Source organism: Carcharodon carcharias, chromosome 4, assembly GCF_017639515.1.
Source record: "Carcharodon carcharias isolate sCarCar2 chromosome 4, sCarCar2.pri, whole genome shotgun sequence".
In the NCBI taxonomy this organism is placed as follows: domain Eukaryota; kingdom Metazoa; phylum Chordata; class Chondrichthyes; order Lamniformes; family Lamnidae; genus Carcharodon; species Carcharodon carcharias.
The window spans coordinates 19784821-19805020 of record NC_054470.1 but is presented as its reverse complement, the minus strand read 5'-3'; the positions used below and the strand labels follow the sequence as shown (position 1 = coordinate 19805020).

The window sequence follows — 20200 nt, the reverse complement described above, 5'->3', positions numbered from 1 at the left end:
CCGAATACAGCCAAATCAATAAACATGCAGCTCCTCTAAATTGATCCATAAATGAACGAACAAATTATAGAATAATATGAAATAATTATCCAATAGTAATTTAAAAGACACTGATACAAAATTATTATTATGAAGCGACATTGAAGGTGGCAGAAGTCAACAGTTCACCAGAGTTGATTTTGCAGTACAGGAACTGAGATCACAATTTTCCAAATTGTAGAAATTGTTCTTGAAACTATAACAGGCCTGCCAGGTTCAACAGGCTTCTAGGTCAAAAAGTCTTTAAAGTCAGTAGACATCTTTTGTATTTTTCCACTGAACTGTGCACTCAGTCAGCTAAATGACTTAGCAGCATACAAACACTGACCCAATCACTTCGAAGCTTGAACTAGCATAAGAATCAAGACAGAGAAAGCACCATAGAACCATAGAAAAGTTACAGCACAGAAGGAGGCCATTCAGCCCATCTTGTCCATGCCAGCCCGAGGACACCCAGTTGCCCTTTCTAATCCCACCTTCCTGCACTCGGCCCATAACCCTGCAGCTTACAGCACTTTAGGTGCAGATCCAGGTACTTTTTAAAAGAGTTTAAAGTTTCTGCCTCTACCACCAACTTGGGCAGCGAATTCCAGATACCCACTGCCCTCTGCGTAAAAAAGTTCTTCCTCATGTCCCCCCTACACCTTCTGCCACTTATCTTGAATCTATCTATCTTGAAGAGAAGCAGAAGAGGATTATAAGATGAGAGCTGAGGGAAAAGAAGGAAAAGAGACCAACAGAAGCAATAGGGGAGAAACAATAACACTGGTTCAACAGAAAAAGGCAAATTGTGAACTCTTTGCTTTTCTGCTTGCATCATCAAACAAGATTTGATTGTGAATATCCTTCTCTATAGTTAAGAATGATAGAAAAGGTCAACACTAGAACAATGACAGGAAATGCAAGCAATGCATATTGTCTAAGCAGGTTAACTTTGTTAACAAAGCTAGAAGTTGTCATGTTTCATTGTGAAAATAGAAGTTGAAATGAATAATATGATATTTTTTGAAGGAAAAAAACATACATTTGTGTTTCTTTAATTATTCCTTGCATTTTATGATAGTTTATCACTTACCTCATTTTTCTGATACCATGTTAGATTTTCCAATGATGCATATGTCTGGGACTTTTTCACAACATAAAAAATGAGGTAGCCACTTCCAGCAAGACAACAAAATATAAGAAAATTAGCTAAAACAATAAGAAATCTCCTTAGGTGAATATTTTCATCTTTTTGGTTTTCCTCCTCATCCACAATGGATTCCTGACAAAACAACATATATAAGTATATAAAATAACTGCCTATGAATGGGGTAACATTATTAAAACAGCATGGGTTACATTTCTAAAGTTTGCATTTCTATAATTTTCAGTGAATGCAGGGCTTCGGAGTTTGGGGAGACGCTGGAGTTACTGCAGGACATGGGAATAATCTGAGAATTTCCTGCATCACATGTTGCAGGGTGTGGCAACCCCAGAGTCAGAGTGTTGAATGGAATAATAAGTGGGTGGCCATCTGCAGGGTAGGAAGATGTAGGCAATGCAGAGATCTGAAAAGAGAAGTTGAAGAAGAGAAATGCTAGAATGGGCCCCAGGGATGAAAGACTTCAGGTAACTGGAGAGACTAGAGAAGCTGGGGTTGTTATCCTTAAAGTAGAGGAGGTTAAGGAAAGAATTGACATAGGCATTCAAAATTCTGAAGGGTTTTGATAGATTAAATAAGGAGAAGTTGTTTCCAATGGCAGAAATATAAATAACCAGAGTTAATTGGCAAAAGAAGCAAAGGCAATATGAGATAAAATTATGATGTAGCAAGTTGTTTTGAGCACTGCTTGAAAGGATGGTGAATGCAGATTCAACAGTAATTTTAAAAAAGTGAACTGGATAAAATTTGAAGGTGGAAATTTGCAGAGTTATGGGGAAAAGGCAGGAGAGTGAAACTAATTGAATAGCTCTTTCAAAGAGCGATGCAGGCACCAAGGGCAAAATGGTCTGCTTCTGTGCTGTATTATTCTGTGGTCCTATGATTCTATGAATATAAAGTAAGCTGCAAAAAAATTTTCATTCACTGGTTGCAGTAATATCAAGGTGTCTCAATATGGAATAGTTAGAAGTTTAGGGAGGGGATGGTGAATTGTGGAAAGGAAATGGAAAATTACAGGAAATTTAATTTAATAAGAAATTAATTCTGTCCTCAAATTTTTAATCTCGCCAATTACAATTTTTGTTCCAACCTGATATACATTTGAGGCATAATTTTACTCCTTTTAACTTACTGCTTTACAGTCACAATGGGCCAGATGGAGGTGGATTTTTGACAACATTGCATTTTGCCATATACAAATTGTTAGGAAATAGAGATAGTTTAAGTAAGTTATATTGTAGTTGTGGGTTTTAGCTTTAATGTTTAAGTTTGATTTGTATTTCTGTATCTGTGCATTAAGAAAGGTCAAATTGAGTATTAGTTTCACTTTAAAAGGTGCCTGCATTTCTAGTGAGAGTTTTATGACTGTGGCAGCTAGGTTAAATAAACAAGAGTAGAGAAACTGGGCTGCAGGTAGACATGGATTGGGACCTGAATATTGAAGGGTAAAAGATAATTAGGAAGACAGGAAGCAAGGAAAAAGTGGAGGGGTGGCTCTGTTAGTTAATGATGGTATTAGCATAATAGAGAGCCAATGACCTAAGTTCAGGAAACTGGGATGTGGAAATAGTTTGGGTAGAGATGAGAAATGGTGAAGGCAAGAAGTCACTTGTGGGAGTTGTGTACAGGATCCCTGACGGTAATCATATGGTAGGGTTGAGCATAAAGGAAGAAATAATTGGAGCTTGTCAGAAAGGCATGGCGATAATCATGGGAGATTTTAATTTACATATAGAAAGGAAAAGTCAGATGGGCAAAGATAGCCTAGAAGAGGAGTATATTATACATTTTTGGGATAGTTTCTTAGAACAGCAGAGAACAGGCTATACTAGACCTGGCATTGTGCAATGAGATCAGGGTGATTAATGATCTCATAGTGAAGGCACCCCTAGGTAGCAGTGGCCATAATATTGAATTTTACATTCAGTTTGAGGGGGAGAGGAGTGGGTCTGAGACTAAGTTTTTAAACTTAAATAAGGGCAATTATGAGGGCATGAAAGCTGAGCTGGCTAAAGTGAATTGGCAAATCAAGTTAAGGAATATAGATCAATAGAGATGCAGTAGCTGATATTTAAGGGGATATTTCAAAATGCACAGAATAGGTGCATCCCAACGAGTAAGAAGAAGTCCAAGAGATGGACACACCATTCATGGTTAATTAGAAAGGTTAAAGATAGTATCAAACTTAAAGAAAAAGCATATAACTGCAAAGATAGGTGTTAGGCCAGAAGTTTGAACAGAATATAAGAAACAGCAAAGAATGACTAAACAACTAATAAGGAGGGAAAAATTAGAGTATAAAAGAAAACTAACCAGAAATATAAAAACAGATAGTAAGAGTTTTTATAAATATTTCAAAAAGAAGAGTTAACAAAGTGAGCAAAGTCCTATAGAAAGTGAGTCTAGAGAATTGATAATGGAAAACAAGGAGATGACTGATGAATTGAACAGGTATTTTGCATCAGTTTTCACTACAGAGGATACAAGTAACATCCCAGAAGCAGCAGTAAACAGGGAAATGGAAGCGGGGAAGGAAGTCAGGAAAATTATAGTCACCAAAGAAGTGGTACTGAGTAAATTGTTGGAGCTGCAGGCTGACAAGAGCCAGGGTCCTGATGTACTTCATCCTAGGGTCTTAAAAGAAATGGCTAGTGAGACAGTCGATGCCTTGCTTTTAATTTCCAAAAACTTCCTAGGCTCAGGGAGGTGCGATTAGGTTGGAAGGTAGCAAATGTAACTCGATTATTCAAAAAGGGAGACAGAAAGCAGGAAACTACAGGCCAATTAGCTTAACATCTGCCATAGGGAAAATGTTAGAAGCTATTAATAAAGAAGTTATAGAAGGGCACTTGGATAAGCTCAAAGTCATCAGGCAGAGTTAACATGGTATTTTGAAAGGGAAATCACATTTAACCGACTTATTGGAGTTCTTTGAGGAAGTAACATGTGCTGTGGATAAAGGGGAACCGATGAGTGTACTGTACTTAGATTTCCAGAAGGCATTTGATAAGGTACCACATCAAAGGTTATTGTGAAAAATAAAAGCTCATGGTATGTTGGCATGGATAGAAGATTGGCTGGCTAACAGGGAGCAGAGAGTAGGCACAAATGTGTCTTTTTCAGGTTGGCAAGATGTACTGAGTGGCAGTGCTGGGACCTCAGCTGTTTACAATTTATATGAATGACTTGGATGAAGGGATTGAAGGGGTGGTTGCCAAATTTGCTGATGACACAAAGATCAGTGGGAAAGTAAGTTGTGAAGAGGACATAAGGAGGCTACAAACAGATAAAGATAGATTAAGTGAGTGGGCAAAAATCTGGCATGTGGAGTTTAATGTGGGAAAATGTGAAATTGTCAATTTTGGCAGGAAAAATAAAAGAGAAGTATATTATCTAAATGGTGAAAGATTGCAGAGCTCTGGAATACAGAGAGATCTGGGTGTCCTAGTATATGAATCACAAAAGGCTAGTATGCAAGTACAGCAAGTAATTAGGAATGCTATCATTTATTGTAAGGGGAATTGAATTCAAAGTAGGGAGGTTATGCTTCACTTGTGCAGGGCACTAATGAAAATATATTTAGAGTACTGTGTACAGTATTGTTCACCTCATTTAAGGAAGGATATAAATGCATTGGAAGCAGTTCAGCGAAGGTTTACCAGCTAATACCAAGAATGGAGGGTTGTCTTATGGAGGAAAGGTTGGAGAGGTTAGGCTTGTATCTGCTTGAGTTTAGAAGAGTAAGAGGCAATTTGGTTGAAACATATAAGATCCTGAGGGGTCTTTACAGGGTGGATGTGAAGAGGATGTTTCCTCTTGTGGGACAATCTGGAACTGGGGGCCACTGTTTAAAAATAAGGGGTCACTCATTTAAACCAGAAATGAGGTGAAATTTTTTCACTCAGATGGTCATGAGTCTTTGGAACTCTCTTACTGAAAAGGTGGTGGAAGCAGAGTCTTTGAATATTTTTAAGGAAGAAGTGGATAGCTTCTTGGTAAGCAAGGGGTTGATAGGTTATCAGAGGTTGGTGGGATGCAGATTTCAGGTTACTATCAGATCAGCCATGAGGGGTTTGAGGGGCTGAATAGCCTACTCCTGCTCCTTGCTCGTATGTTCATATGCCACTAAGTGCTCCGGAGCTTTTCACCCCTTGGGCACAGACTGCAAACTAATGAGCATTTTAGTGGACTGCTGAACAGTTGGACAATCGAGCACTTTGTACAATCTCCATGCTAAAGCTAGCCATAAAGCAGTCACTGGTGGAGGTGCTCACAGCCCTTTGTAATGTCATCATCCTGGTTTGGACCAGTCTTCCCCATGGTTCAAGCTAACAGTGCAGCCTTGCAGTGCGGGTTAGGAGAATGCCTGCGCCTGAGCTGAGAGCACAGCCTGCAGTCCAATGGGCAAAGCTGCCGCCAATTGATCAGGTGGAGACGTGCGGAAGTGCTTGGGTTTTCGGGCAGCCATTCAGCACACTAAACTGCGGCCATCCAAGTGGTGGCCAGCACTCTCCAGGATGCCTTAAGGAGCCTTCAGACTTAACCAAGAGAGGTCCTTAGTATATCCAAGTTAACCCACGCACCTCCCTCTTTCATCCTTCAGGAGGCGTACATCAGGAGCATGGAACCTGGTGAACTAGCTATATGTCTCATGGCCTACAGAGGGCGAAGACAATGGAGAAGAGAGTGATGGAGGTGCCTGGCTGGGCAGAGGCAGGGGCAGCACACTCAGGTAGAAGGGGCGGCAGGGGCTCCCGCACATGCCACTGAAGAACCACTGCGAGCCATCGTTGGTTGGCACCTGGCTAGACTCAGGGTCTACAGACGCCACCTTTCATTCCTGCAGTGACCGAGAACCAGTGACGCCGAAGACTGTGCATGTCTACGGAACTTGTCGGTCACAACTGCCAGCTATTGCAGGATTTAGCGCCACGGGCAGATGGAGGGCATGCACTGCCAGTGGCTGTGAAAGTGACCGTGGCACTCAAAATTTACACCAGTAGCTCCTTTCAGGGCTCCACAGGTGACCTCTGTGGGATATCACAAGCCTCCACCCACAAATGCATCCATGAGGTCATGGATGCCATCTTCACAAGGGCACACAACTTTGTGCATTTTTCCCAGGACCAGGAGAGCCAGGATGCAAGAGCGATTGCATTGGCCCAGATCTCAGGTTTCCCACACGTGCAGGGTGTCACTGACTGCACTCATGTGGCGCTCAGATCTCCGTCAAAACAAGGGATCATCTATGCCAACCACAAGGGTTTCCATTCACTCAATGTGCAGCTGGTGTGCGATCACCACAAATGCATCCTGCTGTTCTGCGGACAGTTTCCAGGGAGTGCCTACAAATCCTCCATCCTCAGTCGGTCACAGATCCCTGACATTATCCAAGGTCCACAGAGGCTACAGGGTTGGCTGTTAGGGGACAAGGGCTCCCCGCAGAGGCCGTGGCTGATGAGACCCGTGTGGTGGCCTCAGACTGTAGCAGGTCAAAGCTACAATGAGGCCATGCTGCAACTTGCAACTTGGTGGAGCAGCCCATCGGGATGCTGAAAATGAGGTTCTGGTGCCTAGACCGGTCTGGTGGAGCCCTGCAATACAGTCCGCAGAGGGTGTCACAAATCATTGTCGCCTGCTGCGCCCTTTACAACCTAATGCTGCAACGGGGAGAGGAGCTGGCGGAGGAGGGGATGCAGGAGCTGGAATTCTCCTCTGATGAGGAGAATGTGAGGGTGATGAGGGTGAGGGGGTCCTTGAAGGCAACAATAACAGAGATGAGGCCCTCGCACTGGCCAGACCAGGCACTAGGGAGGTCCTCATAGCTGCTAGATTTATGGAAGATGATGACAACATGCAGTGAAGAGACACCATGGATCCCCACATTGCATCAACGAACATTTGACTCTAGTCTGGCATAATGCAGCGCACATACCCTCTGTAAGAATGCTCTTCTCATTGAGGTGCTCTAATAGTCACTCAATTGCAGGAGGATGATTACAACATGCAGTGAGGTCACTCCATAGATCTTCACATAGCCTCTGAGAATGTTTCACTCCTATCTGGCCGAGGACAGCTCGCTTGCGATTTGTGATCAGGATCATATTATGGAGGCACAGTCATGAACCTTTAAAAGCACCTGATCCTTTGTCCGCCTTCAACACCTGAGCCCTTCAGGAGCACAGCGTCGCTGGTCACAGATGCTGAAGAGATGGGGGCCAGCCCCACCTTAAAGGTGCTGAGAGAACACAGAGAGAATGACGCAACTCTCTGTCGCCTGCCCATGGCATTCTGGCAGCAATGGCAAACACCATCGATGTGCAGGCATCAGTAATGTGCCCAGTGAGTGTGAGGCCGGACCATCACTTTGCTCTGAAGGCTGCACAAAGCAGAGGGAAGTGGCCCTGGACTGAGCCACCTGCCTTTATCTTGTGCAGAAAGGTTTCACATCTGAATGACACGAGCACTGCTCTTCAGAACAAGGAGCCCATAGGCAGGAAGACATGCTTGGGAGATTAATTATAATAGTGAACATTATGTACAAGTGATTAACACCCATGCACAACTACATCTTCTAAACTTTCCTAACCCTGCCTCTACATCGTAGTGCTTCAGCGACATCCACAGCGGAGATGGAGGCAGCCTGCTGGCTGCTCCACCCTGTCTGTGATGACCTTGGTGGGCATCTCAGAAAGGCAGAGGCCTGGAGGGCCCCAGCCTGCTTTTGGGGTCCTGCTGTTTGGCAGTGGCACCCTCCTTGGCTTGTAGAGCTGGAGCTGCTGAGGTCACAGGGAGAGGGGATTTGGATGGGCCAGACACTCCTGGAGTCACCTGGATGGTAGTCCCAGGGGGTACACCTGCTGATCCTCCTCCCTATGAGTGCCCGAGGGCCCCTGGCTGACTCTTTGAGGAGAAGGGGTAGCTGGAGAGAGATTGAGCTGCCCACACCCCTCTCGCTAGCAGAATGTTGGAGGCCAACTATGGCGTCAGCAATGGAGCTCAGCCCATGCAGCAGTGTAGGAGCAATGTCCTGGACCAAGGTCTCCATGGCAGCTGCCACCCTATCAGTGTTGACCTCGGTGCATTGGCATGCCAGCACTATCTCCTCAGCCTGAAGGCGGTCAGACTTCTCCATCATGCCTTGCAATCTCTGGAGTGCAGCGGACATCCTTTCCTGATGTTCCCGAACTTGCCTTTCCAGCTCCAGCAACTGTGACATGACCGAGTCCAGAGGCACATCATCTGACACATAATCAGCAAATTTCTGGCCTCCAGCAGTCCTCCAAGTGCCAGAAACCCAGGAAGTCCCTGCCACCACCTGCTGTGGATCAGAAAGTGTGATGGTGCTCACCAGATTGTGATCCTGAGGCTACTCTAAAGTTAGGTCCCACCGAGGTGTCTGTTTCTGCACTGGTGCAGGGTGTGGGTGAGCGCTGAGATGGGACTTCAAGGAGGGTGCCTCTGGATACCTCTTCAGAGATTTCTTCGAGGCTTGATTGGAGGTCATGGGTCATGGACTCTCTTGGCTGCTTGGCAGATGTGCCTCCGAAAACAAGAAGAGATAATTAGTGCGTGGCAGTGGCCTGTGAAATGGGACAAATCATTCACGGCATGGTTGTCTGATGGATGTTGCACTGCTGGATCCTCACTTGGTAGAGCACCTCCGATCTCATCATCATCACAGGAAAGACCCAGATTCTCGCCAGCCAGCTGGATGGCTCTGTTTTCAAAGTCTCTGAGGACCTTGATTTCGGGCATTCCGCCACCAGCCTGTGACCTCTCCCTCTTGTTGTGAGCCAGCTTGTCCTGCATGAGTAGAGATGGAGACACTGTAAGCAGGACACCTGCCAGGCCAGATGATAAGTATGCCTGGCATGTTTTGGTGGTGAGTGGTCCCATGGACAGGATGAAGACAATGATGGTGAGTGTGAGAGAGTGAATGGTGATGTCCCTTGAACTGGCAGTGAGTGAGGGCCCTGTGGATATGTGATGGGTTTGTGAGTGTGTGAGTTGGGAGTGATGAGAAGAGTGAGTTATCCTGGTAGAACGAAGGAGATCAATCAGCCTCTTGCAGCACTGGGTAGTTGTCCTCTTTTGAAGGGCATTGGCGCTGACAACTGCTGCCATCACCTTCCAAGCCAGTGTGGTGATGTTGCCACCCATCCTGTGCCAGAGCAGGGTTAGAGGACATCATGGCAAGTCTCCACCGTGTCCAAAAGGCACTCGAGGGACACGTCATTGAACCAGGGAGCTGCATCTTTTTGCCTTTTGGGGCCATGTCTTCCGTTCAACAGACCTGGGTTGGAATCACTGACGGTGCGTGCACGGCTGCACTTCAAATATGGCGCTCAGTGTGATGATGCGGCGAGGTGATAGCTTGAATGAGAGTCCACCCATGATATAAATAATGTCTTTCCTGGGAATGCATAATTAATGTGGCAGGTTTGGGACGATACAACGTGATAAGCTGCCATTGTGGCCATCAGGTAAAACAGGTTTTTCCCACCCACTACCGCACTTAGTGCAAGTCTAGGATGATTCTGCCCTATGTCTTCTTGACTTGGTACCATCACAGGAGGTCAACTAGTAACTATGTAATGTTATCATTACATATCAGGAGAGAAATTTGTTCTTAACTTTTTATATTAAACAAGTTCACTTAAAGCAAACGTAAAAAATTGTACTACCACCTACCTTAAATAATGCTTAATATAGTGTATTGCATTTTAAGTACACTGATAGCTTCCAGGTATGGTCTGACAAGTCTAGCAACTCAAACAAGCAAAGGCCAAGTCATCTCCATTAGCATTACTACTATCACCAATATCCCCATTATCTCCATCTTGGACATCACCATTGACCAGGAGCTGGAATGGGCCAGCCATATTAATACCATGGTTACAAGATCAGGGCAGAGGCTGGGTACTTTAGGATGTGCGGCTCACCTTATGGCTCCTCAAACCCTTACTTCATTTACCTGGTTTATGTTGGGACTGTGATGTTCACACCACCTTCTTGGATCGGTACAATAATAAAGATGCTAACACCATCCCAAAACAGAGCAGTTCACTTAGCTGACTGATGTCACTTTCACTGGAATCAATATGCAATCTCCTCCATCATCGCTTGTAGCTGCCTATATACAGGATGCAGCAGAGTAACTCACCAATGTTACTTTAACAGAATCTCCATTCTCTGTAGTATCTACCATCAAACAAGGACAACAGTAGCAATGTCATGCTACACAATCACCTTCAAGTCAAACTCCCTGTGAATTGGAGAGGAACTGCTATTTCTGCCTTACTGCTGAGCCAATATGCTGCAATTCCCCACCTGACGCCATCATGTGAGCATTATTGTTGCAAGACTGCAATGGTTCAAGAAGAAAGTCCATCACTGAAAAGATAACAATTTCCTTAATTTTCATGTTGGTGGGAGAGGCAAACATCTAAATTGAAATGATTTTCACAACTAAGTTCTGAATAAAAAGTAAACGTGGAGATGAATAATAATGAATTAATTTGGCAGAGCGCTATATACTTACCTTAAAGCTAGTTGTAATAGATGCAAATTTGTTATCGGCTGTTTCAGGATTTCCAATAAGGTAATCCCAACTGGTAAACGTTTTCCAGCTAAAGTTGAAATCTCCATCATCTCCATCAACTCCACTTTCTCTTGCATTTCTTGCCATTCTATACAGGGTTAAAATTGTCATTAAACAGGAATGATTTTAACGAATGCTTTCTACATATAAATATGTTTAAAATTTGCACTGTCAGCATGGAATTTAGGCGACAATGCAAAACATCTCAAGCTTCATGGCTTATGTCACTTAAACCTTTTGATTAAAACCATCTTATCATTAGCTTCTACGAAATGGCTGGTTTGGCCTGTTCCTAGATTGGTTTGGTCACAGCTCTGCAAGAATTTAAACATTCTCTCCACAGTTTATTCAATACTTACGTTCTAATTACAACCATGAGACTATATCCAAAGGAGCCCACACCAACCATGAAATAAGACAATGGTAACCTATACTTGAAAACACCAATCATTCGTTCATTATTGTAATATCCATAGAAAAGAGCTGAGTACTTTATGTATCCCTGCAAAATATAAAAAGTATTCTTTTTTAGTCATAACATAACATGGCATACTAATGTTTTCTACTTAATGTTCAGAAATCAAGACTTGGTCTTACTGCATATAATGCAAAGCTCCTGAAAAACATTTTATCGCCCCTCTGCACAAAAGTGATTGAATATTAATTTCTTTTAGGATGCCATAATAGTACACTTCATGCCATTAAATTTTCATGACATCATTAGGAAGTCTTAATGCACTTAGAAAATTACAGTATGGTCAGACAAAGTCAACATAGTTTAGGAAAGGGTAACCATGTTTGACAAATTTATTAGAGATCTTGCGCATGTAATTACCAGGGCAGATAAAATAATGTGCAGCAGATGTACTTGGGGCAGAATTTTTCGCTCGGCATAGGGGCGTGTGCCTGACCAGCTCGAGTGTGAAATAGATTTTTTGTTGCCCCGTCCAATATTACGGCAGGTGGGCAGGTGAATCGGCCAGGCGGCCTTGGCATTTTTCAGGAAACCTCATCCAAGGGTGAGATGAGGATTCTGTTATTGAATTTAAAAAAATAAAAACGTATGGACAGGATTTTCATCTTGCAAATGTTCAGGCAACTGATTCTGCTGCATGGGCATTTTTTTCCAGATTTTAATTTATTTTATTGCGCTTAAATTCTTCAGCTCCCTGAGGCAGCTCTCTGCCTTCAGGGAGCTTTCTGGGAGCGCTCCCCCTGTGCCTGCGCTGAATTCAGCACTCACCCTCCTCCTGCCCGCAACCCCCTCCCCAGCAGCACTGAACCTTTCAGCGCGGGCTTCCTGCTGGCTGGCCATTAATTGGCTAGCCAGCGTGAAGTCGTAGACGGGGGCCAATCGCGGTTGGGGGTCCATTCCCTGGCCGCCCCCAGGCCCGCCAATCACAGGTACCCGCCAAATTAAAAATCCTCCCTTGGAGTTCCAAAAGACATTCAACATGGTGCCACAAGGTTAATATGCAAGATAAGAGCTCGTGGAGTTGAATACATGGATGAGAGAATAGGTTTAGGGACAGAAAGCAGAGAGTAGGATAAATGGGAAATTTACAAGTTGGAAGGTTGTAACTAGTGGAGTCCAGCACAGATCAGTGCAGGGGCCTCAGCTATTTATGATCTATAGTGTAGTATTTACAAGTTTTCTGAAGATACAAAGCTAGGTCAGATGGTCAGCTGTAAGGAGGATACAGGCTGCAAAGAGATGGGTTAAGTGAATGTTCAACAATGTGGGAGTTGGAGTATAATTTGGGAAGTGAGAATAGAAAAGCAGAATACTTTTTCAAAGGAGTGAAACCTTTAAATGGTGATGTTCAGAGAGAGTTGGGTACACTTGTACAAGGAAAGCAGAAAGTTAGCTTGCAGGTACAGCAAGCATTTGTGAAGGCAAATGGCAGAGGAATTGGAGTACAAGAATAAGGAATTCAAGGGGATTGGAGTACAAGAATAAGGAATTTAAGGGGATTGGAGTACAAGAATAAGGAATTCAAGGGGATTGGAGTACAAGAATAAGGAATTTAAGGGGATTGGAGTACAAGAATAAGGAATTCAAGGGGATTGGAGTACAAGAATAAGGAATTCTTGCTACAAATGTACTGGGTGTTGGTGAGATCACACCTGGGGCTGAATTTTGAGGTCATGGGGCAAGCGGGCCTGGGAGCGGCCACGAAACGGACCGCTGTCTGCAATCGGGCCCCGACCACGATTTCACACTGGTGGGCCTTGGCGTGAAATGCGGCTCTGCGTTGGCCAGGGAATGCAGAGTGTAGGCGAGGGCCTGTCAGCTGCTAGCTCCAATGGCAGCCCGGCAGCCAGTTTAAAAAAGGCCCAGGCAGCCCCTGGAAGGCTGCCTCGGAGGGTGGCTGAATGCTGCTGGACATGGCAGGCAGAAAGGCAGGGTCGGGTGGGAACTTGGCCCCCAGCTTTTCTGATGAGTACCTCGCTGTCCTCATGGAGGAGGTGGCTGCCAGGAGGAACACCTTTGTCCCCAGGAATGGGAGGCGGCCACCGCCCCTCACCAGAAGGGCATGGGACGAGGTGGCAGCAATGGTGAGCAGCCGTGACGTGGTGCGGCACATCTGGGTCCAGTGCCAGAAGCGCTTCACTGACCTGCTGTGCTCAGGAAGGGTGAGTACCATGAGGGCATGGGTCAGTGTGCAGAAGTATTAAGGTGTGGCCATCCCACCCATGGACCTCAGGGATGCTAGAGTCTGAGTGCCAACTGTCAGTAATGCTGGGGCTGGCCAAGGGGGTGAGCCCTGGCTGTTTGGACTGAGTGCCTTGTGGCTCAAGGGCCATGACTTGCAAGTGCACTGCAAGGTGCTCCTCAGCTGGGGTTGGCCAGGCTGCAATGGTGCAGTAGGTACAAGTTGGACTCATCAATGTTCCTCTTTCCAGATACAAGTAAGATGCCCTGGAGCTCGAGAGCCAGCACGTGCCCCATGCAACCGGGCGTGGAGAGACAGGGGTGCCAGATGAAGGTAAGAGCGCAGTGCACAGAGGTGAGACTTTCGGATTGTATAATCATTCTAGTGTAGTCTCTTCATTGATGGGAGCATCGAACCTGGAGTCCCCACTGATCATTGGAAGACGAAGGCACCGTGATGCAGATCTCCATTGTCTCACCAGGGTACCTGGCATGCACAGTGACTGTGTGATGACTTTAACTAATGACATGTCCTTGTTCTCCCTTTTAGGTTCACCAGCACACACTCGCTGTCCGGACTCCGAAGGGCCACCCCCTGATGCCGGAGAACCACCAGGCTTCAGCTGCACCTGTGTCACATCTGCTCTCTGAAGCAGGCACCAGCACCTCAATGGGCATTAGATCGACAGCTAGTATCTCGGTGCACATTGATGAGGGCACTTCATACTTGCTTGAGGTGCAGATGGAGGCAGAGAGTGCCCAGGGCACCGGCAGTCAGAGGACTACTGGGACCAGTCGAAGGCAAATGATGTGCCTCTGGAGTCGTCCATTAGGCGGCAGATGCTGGATGCCCAGCAAGATGTGCGGGCAGATCTGGCGGAGATCCATGAGGGTATGCGTACCATGGTCTCTGTGATGGAGGAGTCCATATGGAGCGTCAGCATTGCATTGACCATCATGAGCACTGTCTTCTCATTGAGAATCAGGGGTTGTGCTTGGAACTGCAAGCCTTCACACAGGCACTGAGCTTAGGTGGTCAGTGTCAGCGTGGGAGATAGATAAGGCACCCAGTATCCCAGCTAGGTGCCTGTCCATCAATGGTGAGCAGAGAGGTTCAGAGCGACCTCATGTTGACTCACGAGCTGCCTGTCGTCTTTGCTGGTTCCTCTCAGGGTGCTCTGGATGACGGCAACAGCTCCTCTGCCCCTTCGCCAATGACCATGGCATCTGACGAGGCTATGGCAACTATGGAGATGTCGGTCATGACACTGGCCGCTCCCTCTCCGGCGAGGTCATCACAGGCTCCACTGACCAGAGGACAACCGCCAAGGTCATCAAGGCCAACAAGACAGCAGGTTCAGCAGGCTGTCTCCAATGCCGGTGCTAGCGAAGGGGGAGCACCTAGACATAGCACTCGCAAATGTAAGTTAAAGGCACCATGAGCACAAAAGGTCACTGGTGATTTTATGTTTATTTATGTTTACTTTATGTACATTAGTTTGGGATTGAAAACCATAAATGTTTATGTAAATATTACTGAACTGTCAGAATGAGATAAATTGTGTTTTTGTCATCATGGCCTGAGTAAGCTTCACCTTATTATTTCATTGGTGTGGGGAACACCAGAATGTAATGCTGCGCAGGTGATTCTGAACCTTACTGCACAGGTACTGAGTGTTCTTTGTGTTCAAATGAAAAGGCCCTTTCAGACACCCGGGATGGAGGCGGCAGTCCTGGCATGTGGTTGAAGCTGATCTTTGGTAGCCTAGCTGAAGAATCGTTGGATCAAGGCGTCCCTCGTGTTCCTGCCTCCCTGGAGGTTACCGAGGTCTGCCTCCACACCCTCAGGGTTCTCCTCACCGTGCTCCTCTTCAGACTCACTACTAGACTCATCATCTGTGGCCTGTGCAGCTGTGTCCTCTTCCACTAGTGGGTCCCCCCTTGCCAGTGCCAGATTGTGGAGAGCGCAGCATGCAACCACAATCAGTGACACCCACTCTGGAGGACATTGTAGGCTCCCCCTGAATGATCCAGGCATCGAAAGCTCATCTTGAGATGACCTATGGTCCTCTCTACCACCACCCTTGTGGAGGCATGACTCGTATTGTAGCGCCTCTATGCCTCTGTTTTTGGGTGGCAGAGAGGCGTCAAGAGCCACCTCTTCAACGGATAGCCCTTGTCACCCAGCAGCCAACCATCCAGCTGGGCTGGAGCACTGAAGAGCCTCGGCACCTGGCAGTGTCTGAGAATGTAAGCATCGTAGGAACTGCCTGGGTACCTTGCACAGACTTGTAGAATCTGCATCCTGTGGTCACACATTATCTGCACCTTCGTGGAGTGGAAGCCCTTCCTGTTGATGATGGCACACGGCTGACCTGCTGGCGTCTTGATGGCCACATGCATGCAGCCGATTGCACCCTGGACACGGGAAAAGCCAGCAATCGCTGCAGAGCCTCTGACTCGCTTAACCTGGCTGGCCTCTTCCATACTGTAAAGAATAAAGATCAATACTCATCTGAACAGAGCTTCTGTCACCAGCTTAACACAACTGTGGACAGCTGATTGGAAGACTCCACACAGATCCCCCACTGAGCCCTGGAAGGAGCAAGATGCATAGAAGCTGAGGGCCACTGTGACCTTCAGAGCCATTGGCATTGGGTGTCCACCCACACAGTTGGAGCTGATCTCAGGCCCAATCATCTGGCAAGTGGAGGTTACAGTCTCTGCTGAGAGGCGGGGCCTCCTTCGGCATTGCACCTCAGACATTTTGAGTAGCTGCATCGCTGCCTGTAAACCCTGGCAGCAGGATGGTGGCATCTTCTGCGGCTCTTTCTGCCTTGGACTTCCTGCTGGCCCTGTGCCCCTTGTGCCTGCGCCTCTCCTCCCACAGTTCCCTTGACTGGAAGCTGCATTGGGACACCTGGCCTCCTCTCCCTTCTGCCCCTCTCTTCCTCAGAGGAGGAGGTGCCACCAGCAGAGACCACAATCCCCATTACAAGGCCAACAGAAGGCTGACTGATATCTGGAAGGGTCCACACAGTCTGAATCCTCTGGGGGCTTTGCAGATACCAAAGGGACCTGAACTGAAGCCTGAAAACACTAAAAATGAAGCCCCGAACAGAGATGAAACTGCCAAGTACCAAAAGTCACCAGCAGCAAACTATCTCCAAAACTCTTCACTACTCACACTGGCAATGCTGCTGACCCTTTTCATCCCGCCCTTGGATGAGGCTTTTGAAGTTGTGGGCTGCCCATTTTGCCCATGCGACAAGTGTGAAATTGCATGGGCAACGAAAAATCACCGTCAGTTGGCTTTTTAATGGCCATAAGTGGCCTGTTAATTAATGGTGGGCACAGCTCCGGCTTCCATTCATGCCCGCTGACGGAAATATCACACGAGTGCGCAATTGTGTGGGGACACTCGCCCAACGTCATTGTGCGTTATTTTACGCCCAATCGGGTCGGGTGCACACCCGCCCATGAGACATAAAATTCAGCCCCTGGAGTACTATGCATAGTTTTGGTCAAAATATCTAAGGAAGAATATATTTGCTTTCAAGCTAGTACAGCAAAGGATCACTAAATTGGCTCTTGGGTGAAAGGGTTGTCTTATGATGAAAGGTTGAGTAAATTATGCCTATACTCTCCGGAGCTTAGGATGACGAGAGGTGATTTCATTGAAGCATACAAGATTCTGAAGGAGCTTGGCAGGGTCGGGGGTTGGGTCGGGGTGGGGGGTCGGGCCTCGGCGTGATGGGGAGTAGGCGGTGGGTCAGACCCAAGTGGGGAGGTTGGATCTCGGAGGAGCGGGAGGGTTGGTTTGGGTGGGGTCTGCAAGGGGCGGGAGGAGTCAGATTGAGCCAAGCCTGCAGTGGGGTACGGGGGGTCAGGTCGGGGGATGGGGTTCATGTCAGGGGCTGGAGATTGGGTCGGGTCGTGGAGGAGGGGTCAGGCCTCAAGCGGGTGTGGGGTTAGAGTCGTGCCTGAAGTTGGGGGGAATCCCATGGAGGGTCGGGGTTGGGGGGAGTCCCTTGCGGGGTCAAGCTGTGGGTTGAGTCCCAAGGAGAGTTTGTTCTGGATCTTTACAATAGTTACCCAGAAGTTAGAAGAGATTTTAATTCTCCTAACATTTTCTGAGTAAATATTGGTGTAGCCCTGTTGGAACCATCCAATGTTTGTGATTTAGATCACATTTTCAGATGGATTCAAGTGCAGGGCAATTGCCTAGAGGAAGTTTGCACTTCTGGGCAATTGCCCTGCAAACCCTTACTTGTGAAATTCCGATTGGGGTCCCCCAGCACATCTTTGGGGTACCCCTTCAATTCAACACTGGACAGCTCAGAAGTTACAACACAACTATAAAGAGTTCAAAACCTACAGGATAGATCATGTATCTAACATATGGACCCATAGTCTTATTTCCATTCTATGTTAAAAATAACCCACCTTCTCAAATTATTTGATGAACTGACACTGCAATGAACTGTGAGAAGCCTTAAGAGATGATGTACTTTAACTTTCAAAGTCTTTAGATGAAGTTAAACATGAAAGATGGTTAATTAAACTCAAAGCTTTGGGGGTTTAAGATAATGAGAATGGATAAGAAACTGCAAAAAGAGTGGAAAACAAGTACTCTTTTGAGGATTTATATTGGAGTGGGAGACTAATAAGTGGTCTACCTCAGGGCTTGAGGGTCATCCTAATTTACATAAATAACCTTGGTTCAGAAACTCAATGCAAAATTGCCATATTTGAAGATGATGCTGAACTAGGAATGGTAATTGATTCTGCGGAGGCAGTTCAAAAATGACAGAATAACTGGACAAAATATGTGTGGCCCAAACAATGCAGACGAAACTTAGCATAGACAGTTGTGAAGAACTGCACATAGGAAGTTGAAATAGATGATGTATACTCCATGAATGGTATTGAAATAGCTAAGAATGACGTTGAAAGAAACCTTGAAAATTAGTGTTAACAACTAATATGTCCAACCAATTCAGTGCAAAAATGAGCAACATAGGCAAAATATTAGAAAGCAACTCAGAGGAGGTAATAAGCAAATTGTATAATGCTCTGATAATACTTTGAATGCTGGATCCAATTCTGAGCACAAAGAAACAAAAGAGACATTCAAGTGCTGGAAGCAAAATAGAGAAGAGCCATAATCCCCTGTGTCAGGACTCAAAAGTATAAGGGACCCTGGATAAGCTTGGGGCAGAATCATCCCAGATTTGCACTAAATGTGGTAGATGGAGGGGAAAAGGATGTTTTACCTGCCAGCCACAATGGCAGCTTTTCAACTGCTTCCCCTTCCCGGCGCATCCCACTTCATTAATTATGCATTCCCGGGAAACACGCCGGGTAGCTGGCAGGAGGCTCTGATTCACCCACCCCACCATCACCTCAGCCCTTCAGTAATCCAGGTGCCATATTTTAAATCCAGGTGCACAGAACTAGCACTGTTCAAGGGATAGGAAGCAGCTAGGAACTGATGGCTGCCAAAAGGAGGAAACATGCCACCCCAAAATTTCACAGTACCTCCCTTGAACACCTACCAGACACAGTGGAGGCCCACCTTAAAGTCCTCTAGCCTGGGTGAAGATCGGCAAGCAAGGTCATTAATACAGCATAGGAGGCAGTGGCAGCAACTGCCCTGTGAAAGAGGATGGCAACCCAGTGCCGAAAGAGGACGAATGATCTCCTCCGTTCAGCCAGGGTAAGTCACTCTTCTCATCACTTTCATCTGACACACTCACAAACCCATCACATACCTACAGGGATCTCACTCACTGCTAGTTCAAGGGACATCACCACTCACTCTCTCACACGCCTGCCCTGTGCATTGTGTCCTCATCCCATCCATGGCACCACTCACCGCCCACACATGCCAGGCATCCTTAGTATCTGGCCTGACAGGCTTTCCTGCTTACACTCTCTCCATCTGTATTCATGGAGGGCAAGCTGGCAAATAACAAAAGGGAGAGATCACAGACTGTTGAAAGAACGTCTGACTTCAAGATCCTAAAAGACGTTGAAAATAGAGTCATCCAGCTGGCCGACAACAATCTAGTCCATTATGTGCTGACGGTGAGGTCGGCAGTGCTCAACCAAATGAGGATTCAGCAGTGCAACATCTATCAGACAACCATGCTGAGTGGTTCCCCTGTTCCATAGTCCCCTGCCAAGCACTAATTATCTCTCCTTGTTTTTGCAGGCACATCTGGGAAGCAGCCAAGGGGACCCACAAGCCAGGTCCTCGACTCAAGCCCTGAAGACACCTCAGAAGAGGAATCTGCTAAAACCCTCATTGAAGACCTATCACAGCACTCACCCACACCCTCCACCAGCACAGAGATACACACCTCACTGGGATTTAGTTCTAGAGTAGCCTCAGGGTGACAATCTGGTGAGCACGTTGTGCTGTCTGATCCACAGCAGGTGGAGGCAGGCATTTCCCAGGTTACCGGCACTCGAAGGACTGCTGGAGGCCAGAAATCTGCTGAGTCCAAGTCAGATGACGAGCCTCTGCACTCAGTCACATCACAGTTGCTGGAGCTGGAAAGGCAAGCATGGGAGCAACAGGAAGGAATGTCCACTGCACCCCTCAGATTGTGAGGCATGATGTCCATCTGGCTTCAGTCTGAGGTGATAGCGCCGGCATGCCAACATACCAAGTCAACACTGGTAGGTTGGTGGTCATCATGGAGACCTTGGTCCAAGACATTGGTCCTGCACTGCTGCAGGAGCTGCATTG

At 46.4% G+C, this 20200-nt stretch overlaps 1 protein-coding gene across 1 annotated transcript in view; it reads right to left on the bottom strand.

The window, feature by feature from the left end:
- tmc2b (transmembrane channel-like 2b) overlaps positions 1 to 20200 on the bottom strand; it is a 141533-nt gene that overhangs the window by 65633 nt on the left and 55700 nt on the right. The window contains exons 9-11 of the mRNA XM_041185266.1: positions 11147 to 11289; positions 10728 to 10875; positions 1115 to 1303 (exon numbers count right to left, since the gene is read on the bottom strand). Coding sequence (XP_041041200.1) covers positions 1115 to 1303; positions 10728 to 10875; positions 11147 to 11289 — 480 coding nt within the window. The remainder of the gene's footprint in view (positions 1 to 1114; positions 1304 to 10727; positions 10876 to 11146; positions 11290 to 20200) is intronic.